This window comes from Microcaecilia unicolor, chromosome 10, assembly GCF_901765095.1.
Source record: "Microcaecilia unicolor chromosome 10, aMicUni1.1, whole genome shotgun sequence".
NCBI classification, from domain to species: Eukaryota; Metazoa; Chordata; class Amphibia; order Gymnophiona; family Siphonopidae; genus Microcaecilia; species Microcaecilia unicolor.
In genome coordinates, this window is record NC_044040.1 from 216,200,738 (window position 1) to 216,223,219 (window position 22,482).

The 22,482-nt window shown below is 46.3% G+C and overlaps 1 protein-coding gene across 1 annotated transcript; it reads left to right on the forward strand.

Annotated features, from left to right (window-relative positions):
* Positions 1-372: 372 nt before the first annotated feature.
* On the forward strand, positions 373-22,397 carry EIF4E2 (eukaryotic translation initiation factor 4E family member 2). Its single transcript, XM_030216068.1, is given in 9 exon segments — positions 373-461; positions 3,963-4,074; positions 5,486-5,620; positions 6,532-6,636; positions 7,477-7,629; positions 9,034-9,043; positions 9,046-9,169; positions 17,820-17,893; positions 21,893-22,397. Coding segments are annotated over 8 exon segments (705 nt in total). The 5' UTR covers positions 373-441; the 3' UTR covers positions 17,866-17,893; positions 21,893-22,397.
* The last annotated feature ends 85 nt before the right edge of the window (positions 22,398-22,482 follow it).

The window sequence follows — 22,482 nt, forward strand, 5'->3', positions numbered from 1 at the left end:
AAGTTATCCCATTTTTATGCTTCCTCTGTATACATCCGTATGCTGCACAAAGCTGGCGTGCTTGAAAATATAAGTGAGATTAAATACAAATGCTGCCAACAACAATAAAGACCGACAACGTGGATGCAGCAGCTCATAGGTCTGGCTTGCTTTGTTTTGAGTATACGGGGATGACGGCTGCGCGGGGAATGGAAAAGTCAGACTGACCTAATCGGTTTCGGCGTTTTGACGTCACTTCATCGCTTGTCTATTAAACCTCCTTAGTAGTGAACCCAGCTGCAGCCGTAGGACTCACCCAAGATGGCGCCGCTGAAGGGCCGGCCGGAAATGTGGCGGCGCAGCTTGAGTTCCGCCGCTGCTGCCCCGGAAGAAGTGGCCGTTCGCCAGAGTTCAGCTTCAGAAGCGGCCGAGAGGAGCGTCAGAGGAGGAAGGAGAGGGAGGATGAACAACAAATTTGACGCGTGAGTCTAGCGTTGCCCCACCCCCCCCCCAGTCCACGGACCCTCCCCACCCCGGGGGGGGGGGGGGGAGAGGATGGAGCTTCCTCTCTCTCCCCCCCCATTTGCTGCTTGTGCCCAAACCTTCTCCGCCCGTCCTGATCCCCCACAGTAGACGTCCCCACCCCCCCACCCCAGTCCACGGACCCTCCCCACCCCGGGGGGGGGGGAGAGGATGGAGCTTCCTCTCTCTCCCCCCCATTTGCTGCTTGTGCCCAAACCTTCTCCGCCCGTCCTGATCCCCCACAGTAGACGTCCCCGCCCCCCCCCCCCCCCCCCCAGTCCACAGACCCTCCCCACCCCGGGGGGGGGGGGAGAGGATGGAGCTTCGTCTCTCTCCCCCCCCCCATTTGCTGCTTGTGCCCAAACCTTCTCCGCCCGTCCTGATCCCCCACAGTAGACGTCCCCACCCCCCCCACCCCAGTCCACGGACCCTCCCCACCCCGGGGGGGGGGGAGAGGATGGAGCTTCCTCTCTCTCCCCCCCCCCCCATTTGCTGCTTGTGCCCAAACCTTCTCCGCCCGTCCTGATCCCCCACAGTAGACGTCCCCGCCCCCCCCCCCCCCCCCCCAGTCCACGGACCCTCCCCACCCCGGGGGGGGGAGAGGATGGAGCTTCCTCTCTCTCCCCCCATTTGCTGCTTGTGCCCAACCTTCTCCACCCGTCCTGATCCCCCACAGTAGACGTCCCCGCCCCCACCCCCCCACCCCAGTCCACGGACCCTCCCCACCCCGGGGGGGGGAGAGGATGGAGCTTCCTCTCTCTCCCCCCCATTTGCTGCTTGTGCCCAAACCTTCTCCGCCCGTCCTGATCCCCCACAGTAGACGTCCCCGCCCCCACCCCCCCACCCCAGTCCACGGACCCTCCCCCCCCCGGGGGGGGGGGGGGAGAGGATGGAGCTTCCTCTCTCCCCCCCCCCCCATTTGCTGCTTGTGCCCAAACCTTCTCCGCCCGTCCTGATCCCCCACGGTAGACGTCCCCGCCCCCTTCCCCTCCCCCAGCATAAGGGTCAGAGCCCCGGCCCTAGAAATATGAAATCCCCATAATAACAAATCAGCTGGTTATATCCAGTGAAATCCATCAGCACGAGCTCATCCCTATTAGTAATTACCCTTTCCGAGGGATGGATGTAGTATATAATTGTGGACACTTTCAGGCATATTTTCAAAGCACTTAGCCTTCCAAAGTTCCATGAAAATATGCCTATTTGTCCTTTAGATTGTAAGCTCCTTTGAGCAGGGATTGTCCTTCTCTATTAAATTGTACAGCGCTGCGTAACCCTAGTAGCGCTTTAGAAACGTTAAGTAGTAGTAGAGAGACCCAAAAATCGTTCGGTTTGGGGTGAGCAGAAAGTTGTTGGAAACACTGCCCTTACCTCCCCCCCCCCCCCCCCCCCCCCCCACAAAAACAAAAAATCCAGCGCAGGCGAATGAAGAGATGTAGCTCACTCAGGGCCCCTTCTGCCATCCTGCGGCAAAAGGGGACCTGTGCTGGTGTTGGGGGGGGGGGGGGGGTCACACATGCTGAGGCCCCCTTTGACCACAGCGGGTAAAAGGGAAGTCGCTTTTTCCTGCAGGAAATGGCCGTGCGACAAGTAAAGCACTTGCCACGCAGCCATTTCGGGGGAGCCCTTGCCACCACCCATTGAGGTGGTGGTAAGGGCTCCCGCGCTAACCTGGTGGTAACTGGGCAGTGCGTGGCACTGCCCAATTACCACTGGGTATACTGGCGCTAGGGTTGAGAAGTACTGCCGGGCTGCTTTGTTCCTATATGGCTTATTATGGGAACTTTGGGCACTAATGGGTTAAACTGCTTGTCTGCTACAAGTGGGTCCTGGAATACACTGTTGCCAGTCAGGTTTTCAGGATATCCATAATACATATGCATGAGAGAGATTTACATACAAATGAGGCAGTGTATGTAAATCAATCTGATGCATATTCATTGTGGATATCCTGAAAACCTGATTATTAACAGGGTACTTCAGGACCAACTTGGGTAACACTGTACTACATAGGTTAGACTCATGGAGAGACTGCAATTTTGATCAAATTCTTTTAAGTTTTTATGTCGGCCTTTCTCAGGGCACAGACTGTAGAAGTCTGCCCAGCACTGGTTTTGCTTCTCAATTACTGGCGTCGCCACCCAATCTCCGCTAAGATTCCGCAGAACCATTCCTTCTAAACAGGATTCCTTTGTGTTTATCCCACACATGTTTGAATTCCATTACCGTTTTCATCTCCACCACCTCCCGCAGGAGGGCATTCCACGTATCTACCACCCTTTCCGTGAAGAAAATACTTCCTGACATTACTCCTTAGTCTGCCCCCTTTCAACCTCAATTCATGTCCTCTAGTTCTACCATCTTCCCGTCTCCAGAAAAGGTTAATTTGCAGATTAATACCTTTCAAATATTTGAACGTCTGTATCATGCCACCCCTGTTTCTCCTTTCCTCCAAGGTATACATGTTCAGTTCGGCAAGATTCTCCTCGTACAGTTTGTAATACAAATCTCTAACAATTTTTGTAGCTTTTCTTTGCACTGCTTCCAGTCTTTTTACATCTTTTGGAAGGAGAAAATGTTCCTGATGTAGACAGTGATCTCATGTTAGGCTCTGGTAGCCAGTACAATAATATATAAAATAGTATGTTTTGCTGTTATATTTTATAAACCATATATAACCGCAAATCAGCATTCTGCTCATCTAGGTTTCTATTCCAGAAAGTAATATATTTGGCTTTGCCTGACAAATAATCCTGCATATGTGACCGTCTCTGGGAAAAGGTGTCAAAAGTAGCTGATCCAAGATGTTGAGAGTGACAGATTTTTCATAAGCAGTCTGCAAAAGTTACGTCTTTAAACTTCTGTAACTTTTTATTTTCACGCATGAAAAGATGAACTTTGGGCTGTTTGCTCTAAGAGAATTCAATAAAACCTCGTTTTTTATTTCTAGTAACTTTAGTCACCTTCTCCCAGACATAGTCACTTATATCCTTCCAGCATGAGATAAACCGCTGAGGCATTCAATGATTTACACAAGTCAGGGATATATGTAGTTTAGGGACCCTGGTGAGCTTATGATAAACGAATCGCCGCTCTGGCGAGCACCTCACATAGGATAACAGGGTTTTGTCCTGTACTCATGAAAGAGTGCTGACGAAATAAACCTTGAGGCTTCTGCTCAATTTCCAAATATCCTTGTAACTTTTCTAGAAAGTCTGTGAGAGCTGCATGCTGTATTTGATGGATCAGCCAAGTTTTCATTTTTGTAGCAGCACGGACATTGTGATTTCTGCATTTTGCAGCAGTGTTTCTCTCTCTTCTTGTGGGTTCTGTAGTTCTAATCTACCTCGGACTGCTTCATAATTTTATAACTTTGCTTTTTATTCTGCAGAAAAGCTGGGCATGTTCTGAAGAACAAACTGAGGTGTGTCTTTGTTTATGCTCTCTTGTCTCATATATAGTCTGAAGGATGATGACAGTGGGGACCATGAACAGAATGAAGAGAACAGCGCACAGAAAGACAGTACGAAGGAAAAACCAGAGAAGGACAAAAGCCAAGGGTGCAAGAGGAAGGTGAGCCCAGAACACCTCCATCCTACTCGAAGTATAGCAATGTGTTGTGTTCACATCCAAAACAGAAAGTCTCCACACACAGAAAAATGAGTTATCCCAGAGCAGTGTTATCACAGCTTTAACTAGGTGATTAGAGATTGGGCACATACAGCACCCACACACCCTTTTTATCATCTGCATTTTCAATATTACCTTCTTCCTCGAATACTTACCCATCTGCGTGTGAGCAGAAAATCTTCTTCCCTGAGACTACAGCTCAGGATTTCCCTGCTGCCAGTACTGGAGTTATTGGACTAAATCCTGTAACTTGTGTGTTGTTTTGATGTGGTGTGTGCTGAGAAGTGGTATCTCATGTGTCCTTTATGCAAGTCAGAAAGTAAAAGTATCATTGTTACGTAACCTATAATACAAACCCTAAAGTAAATGGGAAGCTGCAGTTAGCATCACCTTTTGAGGTCTATGGTAATGAAAGGGTTTCACACTTTTCTGAAGGTTCCCTGCCAAACTTTTGTCATGTGTTTCACACTGTTGAGATAAACCATCTCCCCTCTGGCAAGTACTTTGAAATTGAGACAGCATGAGAATACAGTTTTTCTGAAGGATGGAAAATTATATTCTTGTCTAAAAGTCACAATCTAACCAAATGGCCAATTTTTGCCTGTCTGAGCACCCCAGAGGCATTTCTTTGCCATCCTGCCTGTCCTTCAGCAATTTCTCAAGAGATAACTGCTCCAGTTCTGTCACGGAGGCGTTATAAAAGGAGCGTGTATACTGTAGTTAAGTGATACGTGCCTCCAAGTGATCCATGGATACATCATTCAGCTGTGGTTCTGAACCATGGCATTTCCTTTCCTCATCCTAGACCAGTGTTTCCCAAGTCCGGTCCTGGAGTACCCCTTTGCCTGTCAGGTTTTCAGGATATGCACAATGAATATGCATGAAAGAGATTTGCATATAAAAGGGGCAGAGTATGCAAATCAAGTTAATGCATATTCATGTCCTCTAGTTCTACTGCATGCAAATTCCTCTCATGAATATTCATTATGGATATCCTGAAAACCTGACTTGGCTGGGGTGCCTCCAGGATCAGGTTTTGGGAAGCACTGCAATATTGTGATTCCATGTATTCTACTTAGATGTTGGTCGCTTTATATTGGACTGACTTAGTACTTTTTCACTTAGCTTTGAATTGACTGGAAAGTAGGCTGAGGACCCCACCTAGCTTTATGAGCAAACCATATAGACTTGTCCAATATCATGGTCTCTCCCCTAAAACTATGCTCAGTAATCAGACATAAAGTGAGTGTGACATGAAGCTCATTTTGCTTGTAGTAGCATATGTTGCATGTAAATTTGGGGCATTTTCTTTCCAATACTTGTTTGACAGTGTCTGAGCTGCTCTTTTTCACAGGCTGTTGTGCCAGGCCCAGCCGAACACCCACTGCAGTATAATTACTCTTTCTGGTACTCCAGAAGAACCCCAGGGAGACCCACTTGCTCCCAAAGCTACGAACAGAACATCAAACAGATTGGTTCATTTGCTTCGGTAAGTACATGTGTGTTCCACTGTTTTTTCCTTAGAACGTCCGCCGCTGCTGCCCCCCCCCCCCCCCCCACCATGACCACCGTGTAGCAAGACCACAAAAATTGGGGGCGGGGGTCCTCAAACCCCACCAGCAGAAGGCCTTCCTCCAGCGCTGTTCTCTGCCGCATCGCCCGGCTGCTGCTTATCCCTTCATGTCACGACATGAGGGGAACAGCGGCCGCAGGGCAGGCAATGCGGCAGAGAACAACTCTGGAGGAAGGCCTTCTGCTAGTGGGGTTTGAGGACCTCCACCAGCTAAACTAGAAGCCCCAAAGCCCTGTGTCTGCTCCTCCCCAGCCTCTAAGGGGGGGGGGGGTGGCCTGGCACCGGAGTTTTCTCTCTCTTGCTCCTGTTAGGACACGATCACCAGGGTCCTGTCAGGAGCAGAAGAGAGACAGACCCTGGCGTCGGGTCCCCCTTAGAGGCCGGGCCCAGGAGAATCTTCCCCCCCCCCCCCCCCTTTTGGAGGCCTTGGATCTATAACAGAACAAGAAATCAGCTCCTGACAGCTTTCTTCACATCTGTGTAAGAATTTATAAGCCCAGCACTAAGCTTCCCTTCACTGTACGCACACATTTCTGAACTGTAGTGATGTAGCAGAAAGTTCACACACTAAGAAATTCTTTTGTTTTATTGTTCTTTGCTGCTAAGGTGATGATAAAGTAGTCAAACTAAAACTAGTGTTTTTTCTGATTATCTTTGAGCCTGTGCACTTCTCATTTTTTCCCCAACAGCTGAAGCTACAGCGCTTTTTCCAGCCACCTACACATTTTGTTTGTATTTTCTCTGCTTTCGAAAGGCAAAACTTTAAATTGCCAGAATGTCTTTTCTTGGTTGTCAGCCACTTATGTCTATTTATCTACATGCCCCAGGTGGAGCAGTTTTGGCGGTTTTACAGTCACATGGTACGTCCCGGGGACCTGACGGGTCACAGCGACTTCCATCTCTTCAAAGAAGGGATCAAGCCCATGTGGGAAGTGAGTAGGCATTTTCAAATCTGTGTGTTTTTCAGCTATATTACAGGGATTGATCTGAAGCATTAGCTGTTATTCTGACCTCGATTCGGAGAGCCAAATCAGATATAGACCATACAGAAGAGATGGAGTAGGAATGACCAAAAAAGGCCGAGGAGACCTGGTTCTGAATAACTCCTTTGCTGCACTGAATAATGATTCTTATTGAGGTCCATGGATGCATATTTTCAAAGCACTTAGCAGTGGCGTTCCTAGGGGGGCTGACACCCGGGGCGGATCGCTGATGCGCCCCGTCCCCTGGGTGCACGCCGCTGAGGGGGGGGGGGGGGTGCCGCGCGCCTGCCAGCTCTTCGTTTTCATGCTCCCTCTGCCCCAGAACAGGAAGTAACCTGTTCCGGGGCAGAGGGAGCATGAAAACGAAGAGCTACAGGCGCGCCCCCCCCCCCCCCCCCCCCCCCGGTACGCCACTGGCACTTAGCCTTCCAAAGTTCGATAGGTTTCTATGGAACTTTGGAAGGCTAAGTGCTTTGAAAATATGCATGTCTCCTTGGCTCTTTTTGTCATTCCTACTTCATCTCTGCTGCAGTTTTAGATTTTATTCACACTTGTAATTTTCTGGGGCTCCAGGTGACCAGATCATCTGTTAATCCCTGGGCAATACTGGATTTAACAGATTTGACTGTAAGATATGGTTTAATGGCAGGTACCATTTCAGGCTGTTAGATGGTGAGCACAATCATTCTTCTGCTACCCTTGCTGCAGGCAAAAGTGTTGCATGTAGATGAATTACTCAGTTGTTCCATCGTCTAGAAATTCAATTTATAACGTCTTTCTTTTTTCCAGGATGATGCAAATAAAAACGGTGGGAAGTGGATTATCCGTCTGCGGAAGGGCCTTGCATCCCGCTGCTGGGAGAACCTCATTCTGGCAATGCTTGGGGAGCAGTTCATGGTGGGAGAGGAGATCTGTGGTGCCGTTGTTTCAGTGCGCTTTCAGGTGAGGAGGAGCCAGCTGTCCTAGGCAGAAAGGTTCTTGTTCTGCAGTCCCAGCCTGGGAACCTGCTTGGGTGGACTCAGACCTTTCCCTGCGAAATGGCGCTTTAACACGGATCTCTCTTCATCTGTCTGTGCTGTATCCATGCTGACATATATGTTCATGGAGCTGTGACGAAAAGCCACTCATCAGCGTTCCGTGCTGTGTTCATGCTTGACTTGCATTGGTGTTAGTGCCTGAATAGGACTCTTGAGTGTCAGCCCAGGAGTGCCTGATTGGTTAAATTTTTTATTCTAGCATGCATGACTAAAAAGGAGAAACTTCTTCTAATAGTTATGGTAACCCAGAATCCATTGGTGGTGTTGGTTTAAGGCTTGCTGGCCCCCAAGAGTACAAAATCAATACAAGGATCCTGATTGGTGGGAGAGGAAGATATCCTGAAAAACACATCACACTGCTCCACACTATTAGGTATATCCCGCAAATAGCTGTTATAAACCAAAAGCAGGAACAACGATGAGATCCACTCGCAAAACAGTTCTACTTTGAACTCGGAAGCAGGGATGGGCTTTTCGGTAACCCCTCTGACACCCCCACAGGTCTGTTTTGGCTCCTGGAGGCACTCTCGTGCCTCCTTGTCAGCTTCCCTGTCCTGGGGTTCTCGAGTGGACACCTCCTCATCTTCCTTCTCTGAAAAACACTTGTAACAGAATGTGCACTGTCAAATTATCACAAAACCTTTTTAGTACACTGATTTAGTGTCCTGGACTCTCTATAAAAATTCAAAATGGTCTCTCCAAAATAGCATGTTTGAAGGCCAAAAACCCTGGGAAAAATACATTATCTCTTCAAAGATAAAAATCCCTTCAAATTCTAAAATAAAGCTAACCAAAGTGCTGAAAATTCTCCTTACTGTGTGGATTGGGGTGCACCGGAGTTGGTCCCTTACATCACTGTCGGGATGTTAAGTGGCACCTACCCTCTAGGTCCCACTGACCACCTGAGATGTACCACAAAAATCACTCTTGCAGCTGGAATCCTTCAGACAGAGCGTTTTGGGGAGTTTTTTACCAGAAGAAAACCATGTCTAGCATTTCTGCTCAAGTATCACTAGAGTGCTAAAATGCCCTTTATTTCCATGTACACATGTGTATTCCTGTCTGTTCTCTCTCATCTAGATGTCTTTCACACCCTTATAAATTTATTTATAAAACTCAGTTGATCTTCACACCCTCCTCATGTTCTCCAGATTAAAAATCCTTTCCTCCACACTCTTTTGTTTTGTGTGTGGGTTGTTTTTTTTTTTTCCCATTTAGTATGTAGTCATTGTTTTTCCACACTTGTCTTTTGGGGTACCTGGGAAGGACAATAGACATCTGAAAATAGCAGATGCACTTGATTTTGTAGGAAGACATCATCTCATATGGAACAAAACCGCGAGCGATCAGGCAACGACAGCCAGGATACGGGACACTTTGCGTCGAGTGCTGAACCTGCCTCCCAACACCATCATGGAATACAAAACGCACACTGACAGCATCAAGTACGTATCGGGGGGATGGGAAGAGAATCGGGGCTGCACTGTACCATGTGACTCCATGCATGCTGGGAACAGACACACACTTCTCACTCCTTAGGATAAAACTGTCACCTTCACCACCTTGGTTTCTTCTTTCAGTTCAATAACGTGCCTTTCTCCACAAGCCTTTTATAATGGTGCAATATGTACAACAAGTACACATTAATTGAAATAATAGTTCAAAGCATTCATCATAGAAAAGTCATTGACATAGTGCTCCAGAAGGAAAGAATCATCTTCATTAAGATTGTTGTTGAGCCGGTCTGGCCAAATGTCTGCACAAATGAACATCGTACTTAATTCTAATCTCTAGACCTAGTAGAAAGGTGCACATGCTCACACGACTGCTGACCACATACCTTTACGTTTTGTAAACCTGGTGTTCAATATTGAAACAAGATGATGGGTTGAAGAAGCGCAATCTATTCCCCTGTCTATCTTCCAAGCATTTACCGTGATGCAGGTCTTCCCGAACCTTGATCCAGATCTAATTTAAAACAATCGGTAGATCCGATAGAGCTGACCTTACCAATTGGTGGGTTGAGGGAGCTGTGGTCACTGTACTTTAGCTAGTCTCAAGGGAGGGTGTTGCCTTCAGTTCTTCAGTTGGCTTCTTGGATTTTGATTTGATATTCCTCACCTTTTCAAACTCAAGCTGAAGGTGAGTTACAGTTCAGATAGTTAGTTCCTGACCCAGAGGATCCAGTGGAACATAAAACACTTAACCCAAAGTCATGGGTAGTAATAGTGATAGGAGTGGTCTATGTACTTTTTTACTTCCCTGATTGTCAACTAGCTGCTGTATCCACCAGGTTGAAAACCACAACAATTAAATCAATGGTCTAGTGTGTGAAATAAGCCTAAAATTAATCTTCTAGTTATCGAACTTTATTGAATAAAGATTTTGTTCAGGACAGTCTGTGCCTACAGAGCAAGAACCGTAGAATCTGTGCCAGCCATGTGGACATAACTTAAAATGAAAGCTCTTGAAAGATCTTTAGCCATAAGGACATCTTCTGGAGTTTCTGCCAGTGAATTTGAGTCATTTTTATTGGTTGGGGGGGGGGTGAGTGGGTTTTCTCCTTGTGATTGTATCGCTGGGATTCATATTGTATTTGGTCATACCGAAGTTGGCGATCGCCTCTCCGGTACTATGTAAGCTACATTGAGCCTGCAAATAGGTGGGGAAATGTGGGATACAAATGTAACAAATAAATAAAATAAATAGTTGCCAGCTGCATTCCTCAGCTCTTCTTCCCTCCCCCCCCCCCCCCCCCCCCCCCCACCAAGTAGCTCCTGGATTCTTGTACTCCATAATGTAGTAAGAGATGGCTCGTCTGCTTCTCAAAACAAACATTGGTCACCATAGAGCTGGAGCAGACATTGAAACTATTTTGCTTTTAATTCTGTAAAAATAAGTAGAGGAATTAGTTGAACATAACAGCTTTATCTTTGAAATGTTCTGGCATGATAACTGAGAAGTTAACCCATTGTATGCTGCTGCTAATTAGTCTGGAATAGAGAGTTGCACGGGGACAGAAATCTTACCCATCCCCGCCCGTCCCTGCTGGAATCTAACCCATCCCCGCAAGAATTTAACCCATCCCCACCCATCCCCGTAAGAATTTAACCCATCCCAACCCGTCCCCGCAAGAATTTAACCCATCCCCACCCATCCCCGTAAGAATTTAATAGTACAAAAAAGAAAGTTCCAGTCAGCTCCCTCAGTCTCTCTCTGGATTTGAGCCACAGCACTGTAGGCAAGGAAGGAACGGAAGTTGGAACTTGGAACACTCTGGTGCGCACATGTAAGATTTGTCTCTGATTCACTGGCAGTGTGTGCTGAGAGGTCGCCACATGCACACGCCAGTAGGTCAGGTGACAACTGATTCTCGTGCCTGTGTCAGAGCTGAGGTCTGTGCACCAGCCTGGGAGCAAAGAGGATTAATAGTAACATAGTAAGTGACAGCAAATAGACCTGAACTGTCCATCCACTCTGCCCAATAGTCACACTCATGATCAATTCATCATTAAATCAACGAGTGTGATATTATATACTTGATTATGGTCTTTCTTTCGTGTTTCTGGAACAAAGACCACAGGAGTCTATCTGGCCCCATCCTTATGTTCCAACTGCTGGAGTTGCCATCAAAGCCCACTCCAGCCTATTCATGTTCTCATTTGTGGGACACAGACCGTAAAAGTCTGTCCAGCACTGTCCTCATGTTCCAGCCACTGAAGTTGCTGTCTAAGCCCTTTCCAGCCCATCCTACACCAGATTGCCATGTATGAGACACAGACCATATATGTCTGCCAGGTATCAGCTCTAATTCATCACAGCCAGAGTCGCCATCTAAGTGTCATTTGACATATCCGCACACATGCAGCCATTTAAGGTTAGCATGCCTTTTTGAATTCTGTCATCATTTGTGACTCTACCACCTCCTTAATGGAAGACTTTCCACATTTATGCTGTTAAAGCAAGGAAGAAGAGGAGGAGGAGGAGGAGACAGCACTCAAATAAATTGGTATTCGGTAGATGAGAGGCTGGTGCAGGTGCAGCTTACACTTCCATGGAAAGCCCACAGAACTGGTTCCATCCCCGCGGGAATCCCGCAGAAACTGCCTCCGTCCCCACGGGAACCCCGCAGAACTGCTTCCATCCCCACGGGAACCCCGCAGGAACTGCCTCCGTCCCCACGGGAACCCCGCAGAACTGCCTCCATCCCCGCGGGAACCCCGCAGGAACTGCCTCCGTCCCCACGGGAACCCCGCAGAACTGGTTCCATCCCCACGGGAACCCCGCAGGAACTGCCTCCGTCCCCACGGGAACCCCGCAGAACTGCTTCCATCCCCACGGGAACCCCGCAGGAACTGCCTCCGTCCCCACGGGAACCCCGCAGAAACTGCCTCCGTCCCCACGGGAACCCCGCAGAACTGCTTCCATCCCCACGGGAACCCCGCAGAACTGCTTCCGTCCCCACGGGAACCCTGCAGGAACTGCCTCCGTCCCCACGGGAACCCCGCAGAAACTGCCTCCGTCCCCACGGGAACCCCGCAGAACTGCTTCCATCCCCACGGGAACCCCGCAGGAACTGCCTCCGTCCCCGCGGGATTCCCACGGGGACGGAAGCCGTGCAGCTCTCTAGTCTGGAAGGCCTCCGGGATCTCTTTGCAGATGGAGCCTAATTTAACCCTCAAATGTTCAACTTGTTTCAGTTTTTTAAACATATTACAGTTTTATGTGGAGAATGTTTTGCAGTTTAAGTGGGCTTATTATTGAGTGTTGAATGTTGCAGCAGGTTCTGTTATTTTTCATGTGTTTTGGTAAAGAGGGCTTTTGTTTTGTTTTTTGCATCCTTTGAAATGTGTCTTGTTTACTTGCTGCCTGAAATTTTGTTATCCTGTGTACATCGATCTATACCCTGTCATGCCACCACCACCTCATTACTGAGCAATGGGTAAAAGTGCCCTTGTAATTCCACATTCAGTGGAGGAATTTGCAAAGCACTGAGCTAAACACAGAATCCTTAAATAGCAAGAAGATGGAAGCCAAGCCTAGGAATCATACTCAGAGCAACGTTAAATCATTTTCTCTTCAAAGAAGACATCCGAGGAGGGGGGACCTGCACAGAGTGGCAGTTAGAACCATTTTCCTGGACAGACTGTGCGTCCCACATTGGTCTTTAGCTGCAGTCATTTACTGTATTACATCTGAGTAACAAGCCCACACATTCTCATCTACATCTTGGTAATGTGCCCATACGAGCCCGTCTGTGATGAGCCTGGTAACATGAGTTCCTTCTGCAGACAGTGTAGCAACAGAAGACGTAAATATGAAGGACTGCAAAAATGGCTTCTGGCGGCGGTGAAACGAGCGGGGCAGGGGGGGTTATATTGCAAGGATATAACTTAGAAAGATTGACTCTTGTGGATATGTTACTGGTATATAGATTACAGAACCATATTGAGCTTTAGTTGTGTTCTGTGTGACTTGCCCCCTGCCAATTTGAGTCCTAGTTAGTGGCGTGATCCTAAAGATTGTTGGTAACCACCAGATCAGTCCAGGGCAACTCCTTCAGGGAGCTTCATTGTGGACAAAAGTACACTGAGCCATTAGAATCGATAGCAAATGCTGCACATGCTCTGTTGCTTAAAAATAAAATAGTTTCTCACTCTATCAAAATAAAACCAATAAAAGATATCCCCAATTGTGAGAGAGGAGGACACAGATCAGGGCCAGCAATCCCATGAAAGGAGTGCCCCCGGAGAATCTAGACTGGATAGTGGTGATAATCGACACAGGTTTGGCCGATTGGGAAGCCTCTTATCAGGGCCAAGTGGCGAAGGGTTAATGGTCATCTGCTCAGGCCAACGGATCAATCAACTGGTTGGAGACAAGGATCGATCACAGAGCATTGGACATCTTTCAAGAGTTGATTTGGAACAAGGCAATCAGGGTTCTGTCCAACAATGCCATAACAGTAGCCTTCCTGAACGGTCATGGGGAAGTGATGAGTTGTTCAGTGGTCCGGGAGGAAGCTGTGACATTTCAGCGGATGGAGATCCGATGGGGAAGTGATGAGTTGTTCAGTGGTCCGGGAGGAAGCTGTGACATTTCAGCGGATGGAGATCCGATGGGGAAGTGATGAGTTGTTCAGTGGTCCGGGAGGAAACTGTGACATTTCAGCGGATGGAGATCCGTCTTGCAGCATTGTCAGCGGCTCACATAATGGGCATAGACAACGCACAGGAGGATGTCCTCAGCAGGCATGCTCTATAGACCCATGGCAATGTACAAGAAGGCCTTCTCTGTCAAAGTCTATTGGGGTTTTCCTTTTCTGGATCTGGTGGTGAGGTAGCAGAATTTGAAGGGTCTGTGTGTGTTCAGTCAGCACAAAGTTGTGGGTCAGCTTGAGTGGACACACTTCTACAGCAGTGGTTGATGGAGGGAATTCTCTTTCCCCCATGGCCCTTGATAGGTCACGGATTGTAGTAAATCTCAGCCTAGGGATCCTGGAGGGGCCATCATTGGCCGAAGGCATCCATGGTATGTGAAAAAGGGGCTCAAGTCTCCACAAGTTAAGGGACTCCTATCCCAAGGTCCCATACTGATGGAATATCTATTTTGCTTCTGGATAAGCCCCAAGGCGTATGTGCACGAGCCTGGAGGGCTTCTTGAAGCCTGGAGTGCAGAGCAGTCTCTTTCTCCATTTCAAGCTTCGCTGTCACAGATTTTGGCTTTTCCTTCAGGAAGGTTACAAAGACCAAGCCATCAGTTCTCTGAAGGTCAAGGTGGCAGCCTTGTTATGTTTTCTTGGTGGATTGGAGGATGTGTCGTCAGCTTCACACCCTGCCATATGTGATATACCTTTGACCTCCAGTGCATCTGATTGTCCTGTCCTGGAATCTCAATTTGGTCCTCTGCATATTAGGGGTTCTCACTTTGAGCCTATTTGGAGGGTGTCTCTTAAGGACCATATATTCAAGGACATTTCTGTTGGTCATTTGTTCAGCCAGTAGAATTTTGGAGACCCAGACCTTATCTTGTCATGAGCCTTTTATACATTTCACAGAGGGGGGAGTTTCCATCCAGACTGTTTCCACTTTCCTCTTGAAGGTCATCTTGGCCTACCATGTGAATCAGATGCTCATGCCTCCCTCTTTCTGTAGGGAGGATTTTGGTGAAGACTTTTGCATTCTCTGTACATTGGAAGTGTGTCAAGCCCTCCTTCGGTATCTGGAGGTGACTGAGCTCAACGATCAGAACATACATTTATTTTATTTTATTTATTTTTTTACATTTATTACCTTCTTTAATCTCAAAGCAGGTTATAAAAACATGTTCATAAAAATGTCACAAAACACCAGATTATAATCCAAAAAAGCAATATTTGTATGCTGCAAGAAGGGCTGTAGGACAGTCCAAGTGCTAAATCTCCATAAAAAGATTATGCCCTAGCAAGCAACAATTTAAGAAACTTTCAAACACTTATTTTGTACAGGTATTTATGGAGATTTAGAAACCAGGTAACCAGGTAAATTATTTCACAATTCTGCATCTGCGGTAGAGAAGGATTGTTTTTGTGTATCGGAGAAATGGCAAGTCGTAACATAATTGCTTCACCATTTCTGAACGGAGCTCGATTTGGTCGATACATGGTCAAACTGTCATTAAAATATTGAGGCATTGTACTGTACACTCTCTGGATTAATACCATCATCTCTCTATATAAAAGCCAACACCAACGTTCTATGAAGCCTCCAGCCGGAAGTGTGAAGGGGGCAAGATATCCAGTTTCCCTATGAGTGCCTGCCCCGCCCTCTCTGTAACACAGTCAGTGAAGGAAAACAGCAGAGCATGAAATCAAATCGCTGGCTCTGTAACAGTGAAGGACTCAGAGGGGGGAGGGGAGAGAGGCCAGAGGGCAGGGACACACACACTGCCACATGCACACAGAAGAAAACATTGCTAGCCCCCGTTTCATTTGCATCAGAAACGGGGCTTTTTTACTAGTTTTAAATAATATCCAAAATTTTATTGGTAACCAGTGAAGGCTTAAGATACTAAACATACTGCCGCATTTTGAATAACTTGCAGAGCCTGTACCCAGGCTCCTGACAGTCCAAGGTATAGAGAATGCAATAACCCAACCTAGATATTAGAAGGCTTTGCAAGACTGTTCGAAAATCACACAATGGAATCGGACCTTTCGGTTTATCGAGAGTACGAAGTTGATGAAACTGTTGAAATAACGTAATCTACTTGATTCTGAATCTAGCATTATTCCAAAATTCCGAAGAGTAACTTATAATTTTCATTTCCGTGCCTCAATATTTTAGTTTATACTTTACTTTTCGGAGGACTGAAGAAAGTTGAGGCCGCTACAAAATCCACTACAGTGACGTGTATCAGAGAGACTGAGGGAATGAGCACATTCAGGGACCTGGCAGCTTCTGAGTAGAGGTATATACAGTTTAATTTGTATAAATCTATAGGACAGTGGCATGGACAAAAGTATTGCAACCCATCCATTCTAGACTCTTCTGGTAGACAGAATGGTGGAATGTGGTCTAAGCCTGATAACTTCCTTTCTTTACTCCTACCTGGTTGTGACATGTTCCGGGACGTTCTGTTCTCATTTGCAGTGTTGGTTGTTTCTTGTCATTTCACCAGTTATGTAATCGACAATTAGAGAGCTTGGGGACAGGGATGGCTGGCTGTCTCTTTAGCCCCTTCAACCAAAATGGTGTTTCTGCCAAAGACAACCCTGAGGAAACCAAAGCCACTGTTGACCCATGAGTCTCTTTCTCTCCTTGACGGACTAAGGACATTTTGCCTGTTTAGAGAATTTGAAATAGTTTTTGAAAGGGAATGGGATTTGATATATCGCCTTTCTGTGGTTAGTATCAAAGCGGTTTACATATTATATACAGGTCCTTATTTTGTACCTGGGGCAGTGGAGGGTTAGATGACTTGCCCAGAGTCACAAGGAGCTGCAGTGGGAATCGAACCCAGTTCCTCCAGGTTCTCAGGTCACTGCACTAACCGTTAGGCGGCTACTCTGGATTTCAGTCACCTGTATAGCTGTGTGGTTTTTGCTTTTTGTTAAAAGTAGTAAAATGTATTTGATTATGCTTTGAGGTCAAACATAACTGAAATCCAGTAGCCATATTGAGAGGGGTTATTGCATAAACTTTCCTTCAGCCTCAATGACAAGATTGCATATTCTACAATAAACTGAGATTTCTTAATTTAGGGTCTGATTCACTAGGGATTTTTATTTCCACACAGACACTCTGAAAGAGGAGAATCTTTAGTTAGTTACTACTCCGACCACCAGGGAAGACTGGGGGGTTTTGGATTCTGGTTTTTTTTTTCCAGTGGTAGTTTAAGGCAAGTTACATCCAAGTACAGTAAATATTTTCCTATCTCCAGAGACATTAAAGCCTAAATTTGAACCTGAGGCAGTGGAGGGTGAAGTGACCTACCCAAGATAATAAGGAGCTCTAGATTTTGAACCAGGATTCTCTGGTTCTCAGCCTGCTGCTCTAACCATTAGGCTACTCTGTTGTTTTCTCCACTTGGTGGGAACAGCTTATCGGCACAAATCAGTTTCCACTTATTTGTTTCTAAACACACACACACCTCACAGAAGACTCCGGGTCACGCAGCTGGTAACTAGTAATTCTACCTCACATTAGACAAGTTGTAGCCATGTTTGAACTGTGGAGCAGCAGGGAATGAGGAGGCAGGTAGCAGCTGTTGATAGGGGCGAGAAATAGGTTCATAGGCCTCGTTTAGCTTTGGGCGGTGCAGCATCTGATAATACTTGGAAGACATTTCCCAATAACTGAGAGATCCCAACCAGTAGTCTAAATGTATAAACTGTAGGTAACCATATCTTTGACCTATCCCTGCAGCGTCCAGTGCAGCCTGCTGCTCCCAACTTACAGATACCACTCAAGATGTAAAAACATAACCCCTCTCTCTAGGCTTACATTATTTCTCACATGACGGAGACATGGATCTAAAGTTTTGGGTTTTTTTTCTTATTTTCCTTTTGTTTTGTCTTGTCTTTTTTTTTTTTTCTCTTGTCTCTGGCTTGCCCAGGGCCTGGGAGGAATTTCACGGCCTGGTGACCAACAGTGGCCGCTGACTGCATTCTCCCCATCTCTGTGCCAGCGGTAGGGCCTCATCTTTCTTCTACATATGGTGTATGCTGTACCTCTCAGCCACTCTCTTCCCCAGCCTTCATCTCCCAGCAGATTGTCTTTCTTTCCAGGCAAACATTGGCTTTGTTTCGTTCATGACCCATAAAAGTAAAATGACAAATATCGTTGGTTTTGTCTACATTAATAAAAATCAAAGTCTGAAATCTGAAGAAAGTTAATTTAGTTTGGAGGAGGCTTTATCTGATGGACTTGATTTGGAGTTGTTGGTTTTTTTTAATCCTAATAAGTCATCTATCCCTCTTTCTTCTAAATTCGTTTTTTGGCAAAATTCCCCCCATTTCTTACTGAGAGTCCACATTTGCTCTTTGGTTGGCTGAGAGACACACATACCGTCTGCTTGCTGCTTAGAATGTGTCGCTGCTGGTGTTTGAGGAAAACACTTATGGGGACTGACTGGACTGCACCAAGAGGGGTCTTAACTCAGAATTCATAGCCACTCGCTAAGCATTTCATATCAAACTGGGCTTTCTACATCTGCAATGTGTGTGTCTGAGGCGGCCTGTGCTTTGCCAACATTTAGAAAATGTTTATAAACCACTCGGCAGCGACCACAAGGTCACGGAAGGGAAACCGAGTGGCCTGTGGTCGCAGCAGAGTGGCTTGTGCTGTAGGATCTGTTCCTGCCCAGGGTTTCTGCCAGTCCTTTCTGTAAATTTTTAATCTGCCCCCAAGAACCTAGTTGAACACAAGATCTTTGGCTTTAACTGGCATTTCTGGTCATCTTATATTTATAAATCAAGGAACATAATTAACAATAAATAATTGATATGAGTAGTTATCTTCTGCTAAATTCTGTGTACACCAAAAGTTACACAGTTCTTTCACCGTCTAGACACAGGCTAGTTACTCTGAATGTGACCGTCTCTGGGAACAGGTGGCTGACGTCACCAGAAACAAACAAAAAAAAAAAAGAGGTTTTATTGAACTACTAGTAAAAAAGGCCCGTTTCTGACACAAATGAAACGGGCGCTAGCAAGGTTTTCCTCGGAGTGTGTATGTTTGAGAAGAGTGTGTGAGAGAGAGAGAGAGAGTGTGTGTGTGTGTGTGTGTAAGAGAGTAGTGAGTCTGGGTGTGAGTGTGTCTGTGAGAGAGAGAGAGAGAGTGTGTGTGAGAATGAGAGTGTGTGCAAGTGCGTATGTGAGACAGTGTGAGAGAGAGAGAATGTGTTTCACACAGATACAATGTGTGCGAGAGAGAGAGTGTGTGTGTGTGAGAGACACAGACTCTCTGTGAGACTGAGCATATGAGACCAAGAGAGTGTGTGAGTGACTCTGAGGCATATTTTCAAAGCACTTAGCCTTCCAAAGTTCCATAGAAACCTATGGAACTTTGGAAGGCTAAGTGCTTTGAAAATATGCCTCTGTGTGACACATAGAGAGTGAATGTGATAGTGTGAAACATAGAGTGTGTGAGAGACAGTGTGTGTGAGAGAGAGAGAGAGTGTGTGTGTGAGACAGAGATACCTCCCCCTCCTGTCTGGTGTCAGGCCCCCCTCCCTCCCTCTCTCTGGTGTCAGCCCCCCCCCCCTCTCTCTCTGGTGTCTGAGCGTTACTGTGCAGGACCCTGAACTCTGGCTGTGCTTCAAGGAACTGACCAATCCTATTTAATAGAATGCACCTCCAACATTCTGAAGCCGAGAAACCTCGTGTGGTTGGTCACTTCTGCTTGTGACGAACCCGGAAGTACGTGATGTCAATTCAGGAGATGGATACAGAGAGCAGGAATGCTTCAGAACGTTGGAGGTGCCTTTTATTATATAGGATATTAGAGCAAACAGTTTATAGTACAACAGTCCAGACCCCGTCCTTTTATGGGAAAAAAACAAAAAAGTTAAAGTTTGAATGTAACTTTTGCAGACTGCTTATGGACCCATGACATGAAAAATCGGCCGTTCTCGACATTTTGGATCTGCTACTTTAATCATCTTTTCCCCTGGCATGGTCACAAATTGTCCCCTGGGCTAATAATAATTTTTTTTAATTCATCACCCTATGGTGTAGCAAGTAACAGAAAATGCAAATGCAGAAACAGGACTGGAGGAGGCTGGATGGGAGAAGGGAGCAGATGTGTAATGCTGATGTCAGGGAATCCGGTGCTGTTACAATGGCAGGATTGGGGGGGGGGGGGTCTTGATTTCCTTTATTAAAAGTTGATCTTGGTGTCCTAATGTCGCGTTGTCCACCATCTTCTTAATGCATTGTATTAATTTAAGCTCTTGCTGTGTTTCTTTGCTTTAACTGTTATTTGCTCACAAACCAACAAGTCCTGCTGGTTGGCAGGAAATAACACAGTGTTATTGCAGCGTTTGCACACACCAGTAACCTGACTGTGTTCAAAAGGTTTGGACAAGGTTTCTGAAGAAGAGATCCAGAAACAGTGATTACCCAGATAGACTTGGTGTCCCCACGTCCTATTTCTGAGACTTTCCTAGTAGGATCTCCTGGATTTTTCTAAGTGGCCTGGACTGTCTCAGCCTGACTCCTCTTTAGTGCAAAGGAATAGTGGCTGTTTTTCCGTTTTTCAGCATCACCAGGGGCACGTTTGATGAGCTGCAGAGACTTCTACTGCAGTCTGCTCTTGGGTTGTCAGCTTGTGGTGCTTTAGAAATGGATTTTTGGCTGTTTTCGAAGATTGTCTTGGCTTTCTGCTTGTGAAAACAGAGAAGAAAATATCATACATATCTCTGCTGCCCGTTTCCCCATAGTTTCTGCATATTTTCTCACCAGCTTTTCTCGGGGAAATAAGTATCAACAATATTTACAATGTTTGTGCCAGTTTACCATTATTTCTGAGGGCCAACGTCATGTTTATTCTTTAAAATAGAAATGATATAATGCCAGGTCCCTTTAAATTATCAGGAATCTTAGGTTTAGGGGAAAATTAAGCCCTAATCATTACCATGACTGACCGTTTTGAAAATGATGATTATTTTTGTAACATTACTGAGCATTCACAGCACTGTACATTAATAAGTATTTACATAAAATTGGTCCTGCCCCGAAGAGGATAACTGGGACAGTGACATAAAATGCCTTCCCCAGTACTCGGCCCACTAGGCCTCTTCTCCCTCCCTCCCATGATGCAGCTTCACAGTGATTTGCTCTGGTGAGGGGTTCGGGGGGAAGAATGGCCTAGCATTATAGTGATAGACTGTGGGGCAGGGAAATGACCCCCACTCCATTCCAGGTCAGCGTTATAGCAAGTGAGTCAGGGGAAACGGACCCTATGAATAAGATTTATGGTCACTTGTTGAGAAAATGAGGCACTGTACCCAGTGCTGGATTTAAATTTTAGATCCTCAAAAGCAACAGGGAGAGGTTTGAGGAAAGGTATCGTTTCCTCAGCCCCCTCCCCCCCCCCCCCCCCCCCAATTCATGATGTGTTTGCACTTTTATCTTCTAGTGCTTGGAGCCTGACAGCCCTTCACTTCCTCCTTTATGGGTTCCCCTTTATCGTATAAAATCACCTGCAGGAAGTGTCAGCCCTATAGATTTGAGGTTGCTCATGTTGCCGGCAGAGGAGAATAAAAGGCATAGGGTCTGTCACATACATGAGATTTGAGTGCTGCTCTGCTCAAGTCTTTCAGTGGCTGGGGCACGAACAGGAGGTTAACTCCCAAAGTGGGAGAGTGCCCACCCTTGGCAGGTCTGGGAGGAAGGGGGATATATTGCATACCCAGGAATAGATGTCAGGGACTGCTGGATGGACAGGAGTTACCAGGCAATGACAAATTTAGCTATTGCTTGCTCTCGAGTACTGTAGAGTAGAAATAGCTGTCGCAGTTCAGGCTGTGTTTTTGCATCTGGTAGAGTTAGTTTCACAGTTCTCTAGCTGTGCTTGCCATTATACTTCCCTATGGTCAAGAAAAGACCAGCGCTGATTAACTTATGTATTTGTCCAGCTATGTCTATCTCTCCCCCACACCTCTCCTTTTTTTAATTTTTGTTCCAGGGATAATTCAAGCTTTCGAAATACAAAGATGACCTTATGAAACTGATGCTGCTTGCAATAAGTGTTTCTTCTCTTTCTGTTCTGCGTTTGTCTGGTTTGAAACTGATAAGCTATGTCCCCCTCCCACCTGCATGTGGACTGGAGGGAAGTGCAGCCCTTGGTACACTAATCCCCCCCACCAGGAGGAGGCATCCTGCATCACTGACAGAGGAGGATCCTGGGAAGCCTTTCGTGTTGGCACTCTTTTTGTTTTCAAGAGAAGAGGATCGAAGGTGACGTTTTGTTCATCAGTCAGCAAGCAGCTTTCCCGGAGGATCCGCCGCCTTCAGCACTTTCTGGTTACTGCGCACAATATCGTGGATGAGTGTATACACCAGGCTCTGGTACTAAGACATATCAGTGTTAATAAGCAGTTTTGTATATGGGAGAGTTTTTTTTTTGTTTGAGAGCCCTGACACGTGTTCGTGCTCATTTATCTCTGCCATTAAATTATTAGGTCCCTTTGTTTCTTCCTGTTGTGTTTTATTTCCTTAAAGTTTGTTGTTTTTTTTCCTAATCCTTCCTTGCTGTTTAGGATTCTCTTATAATCG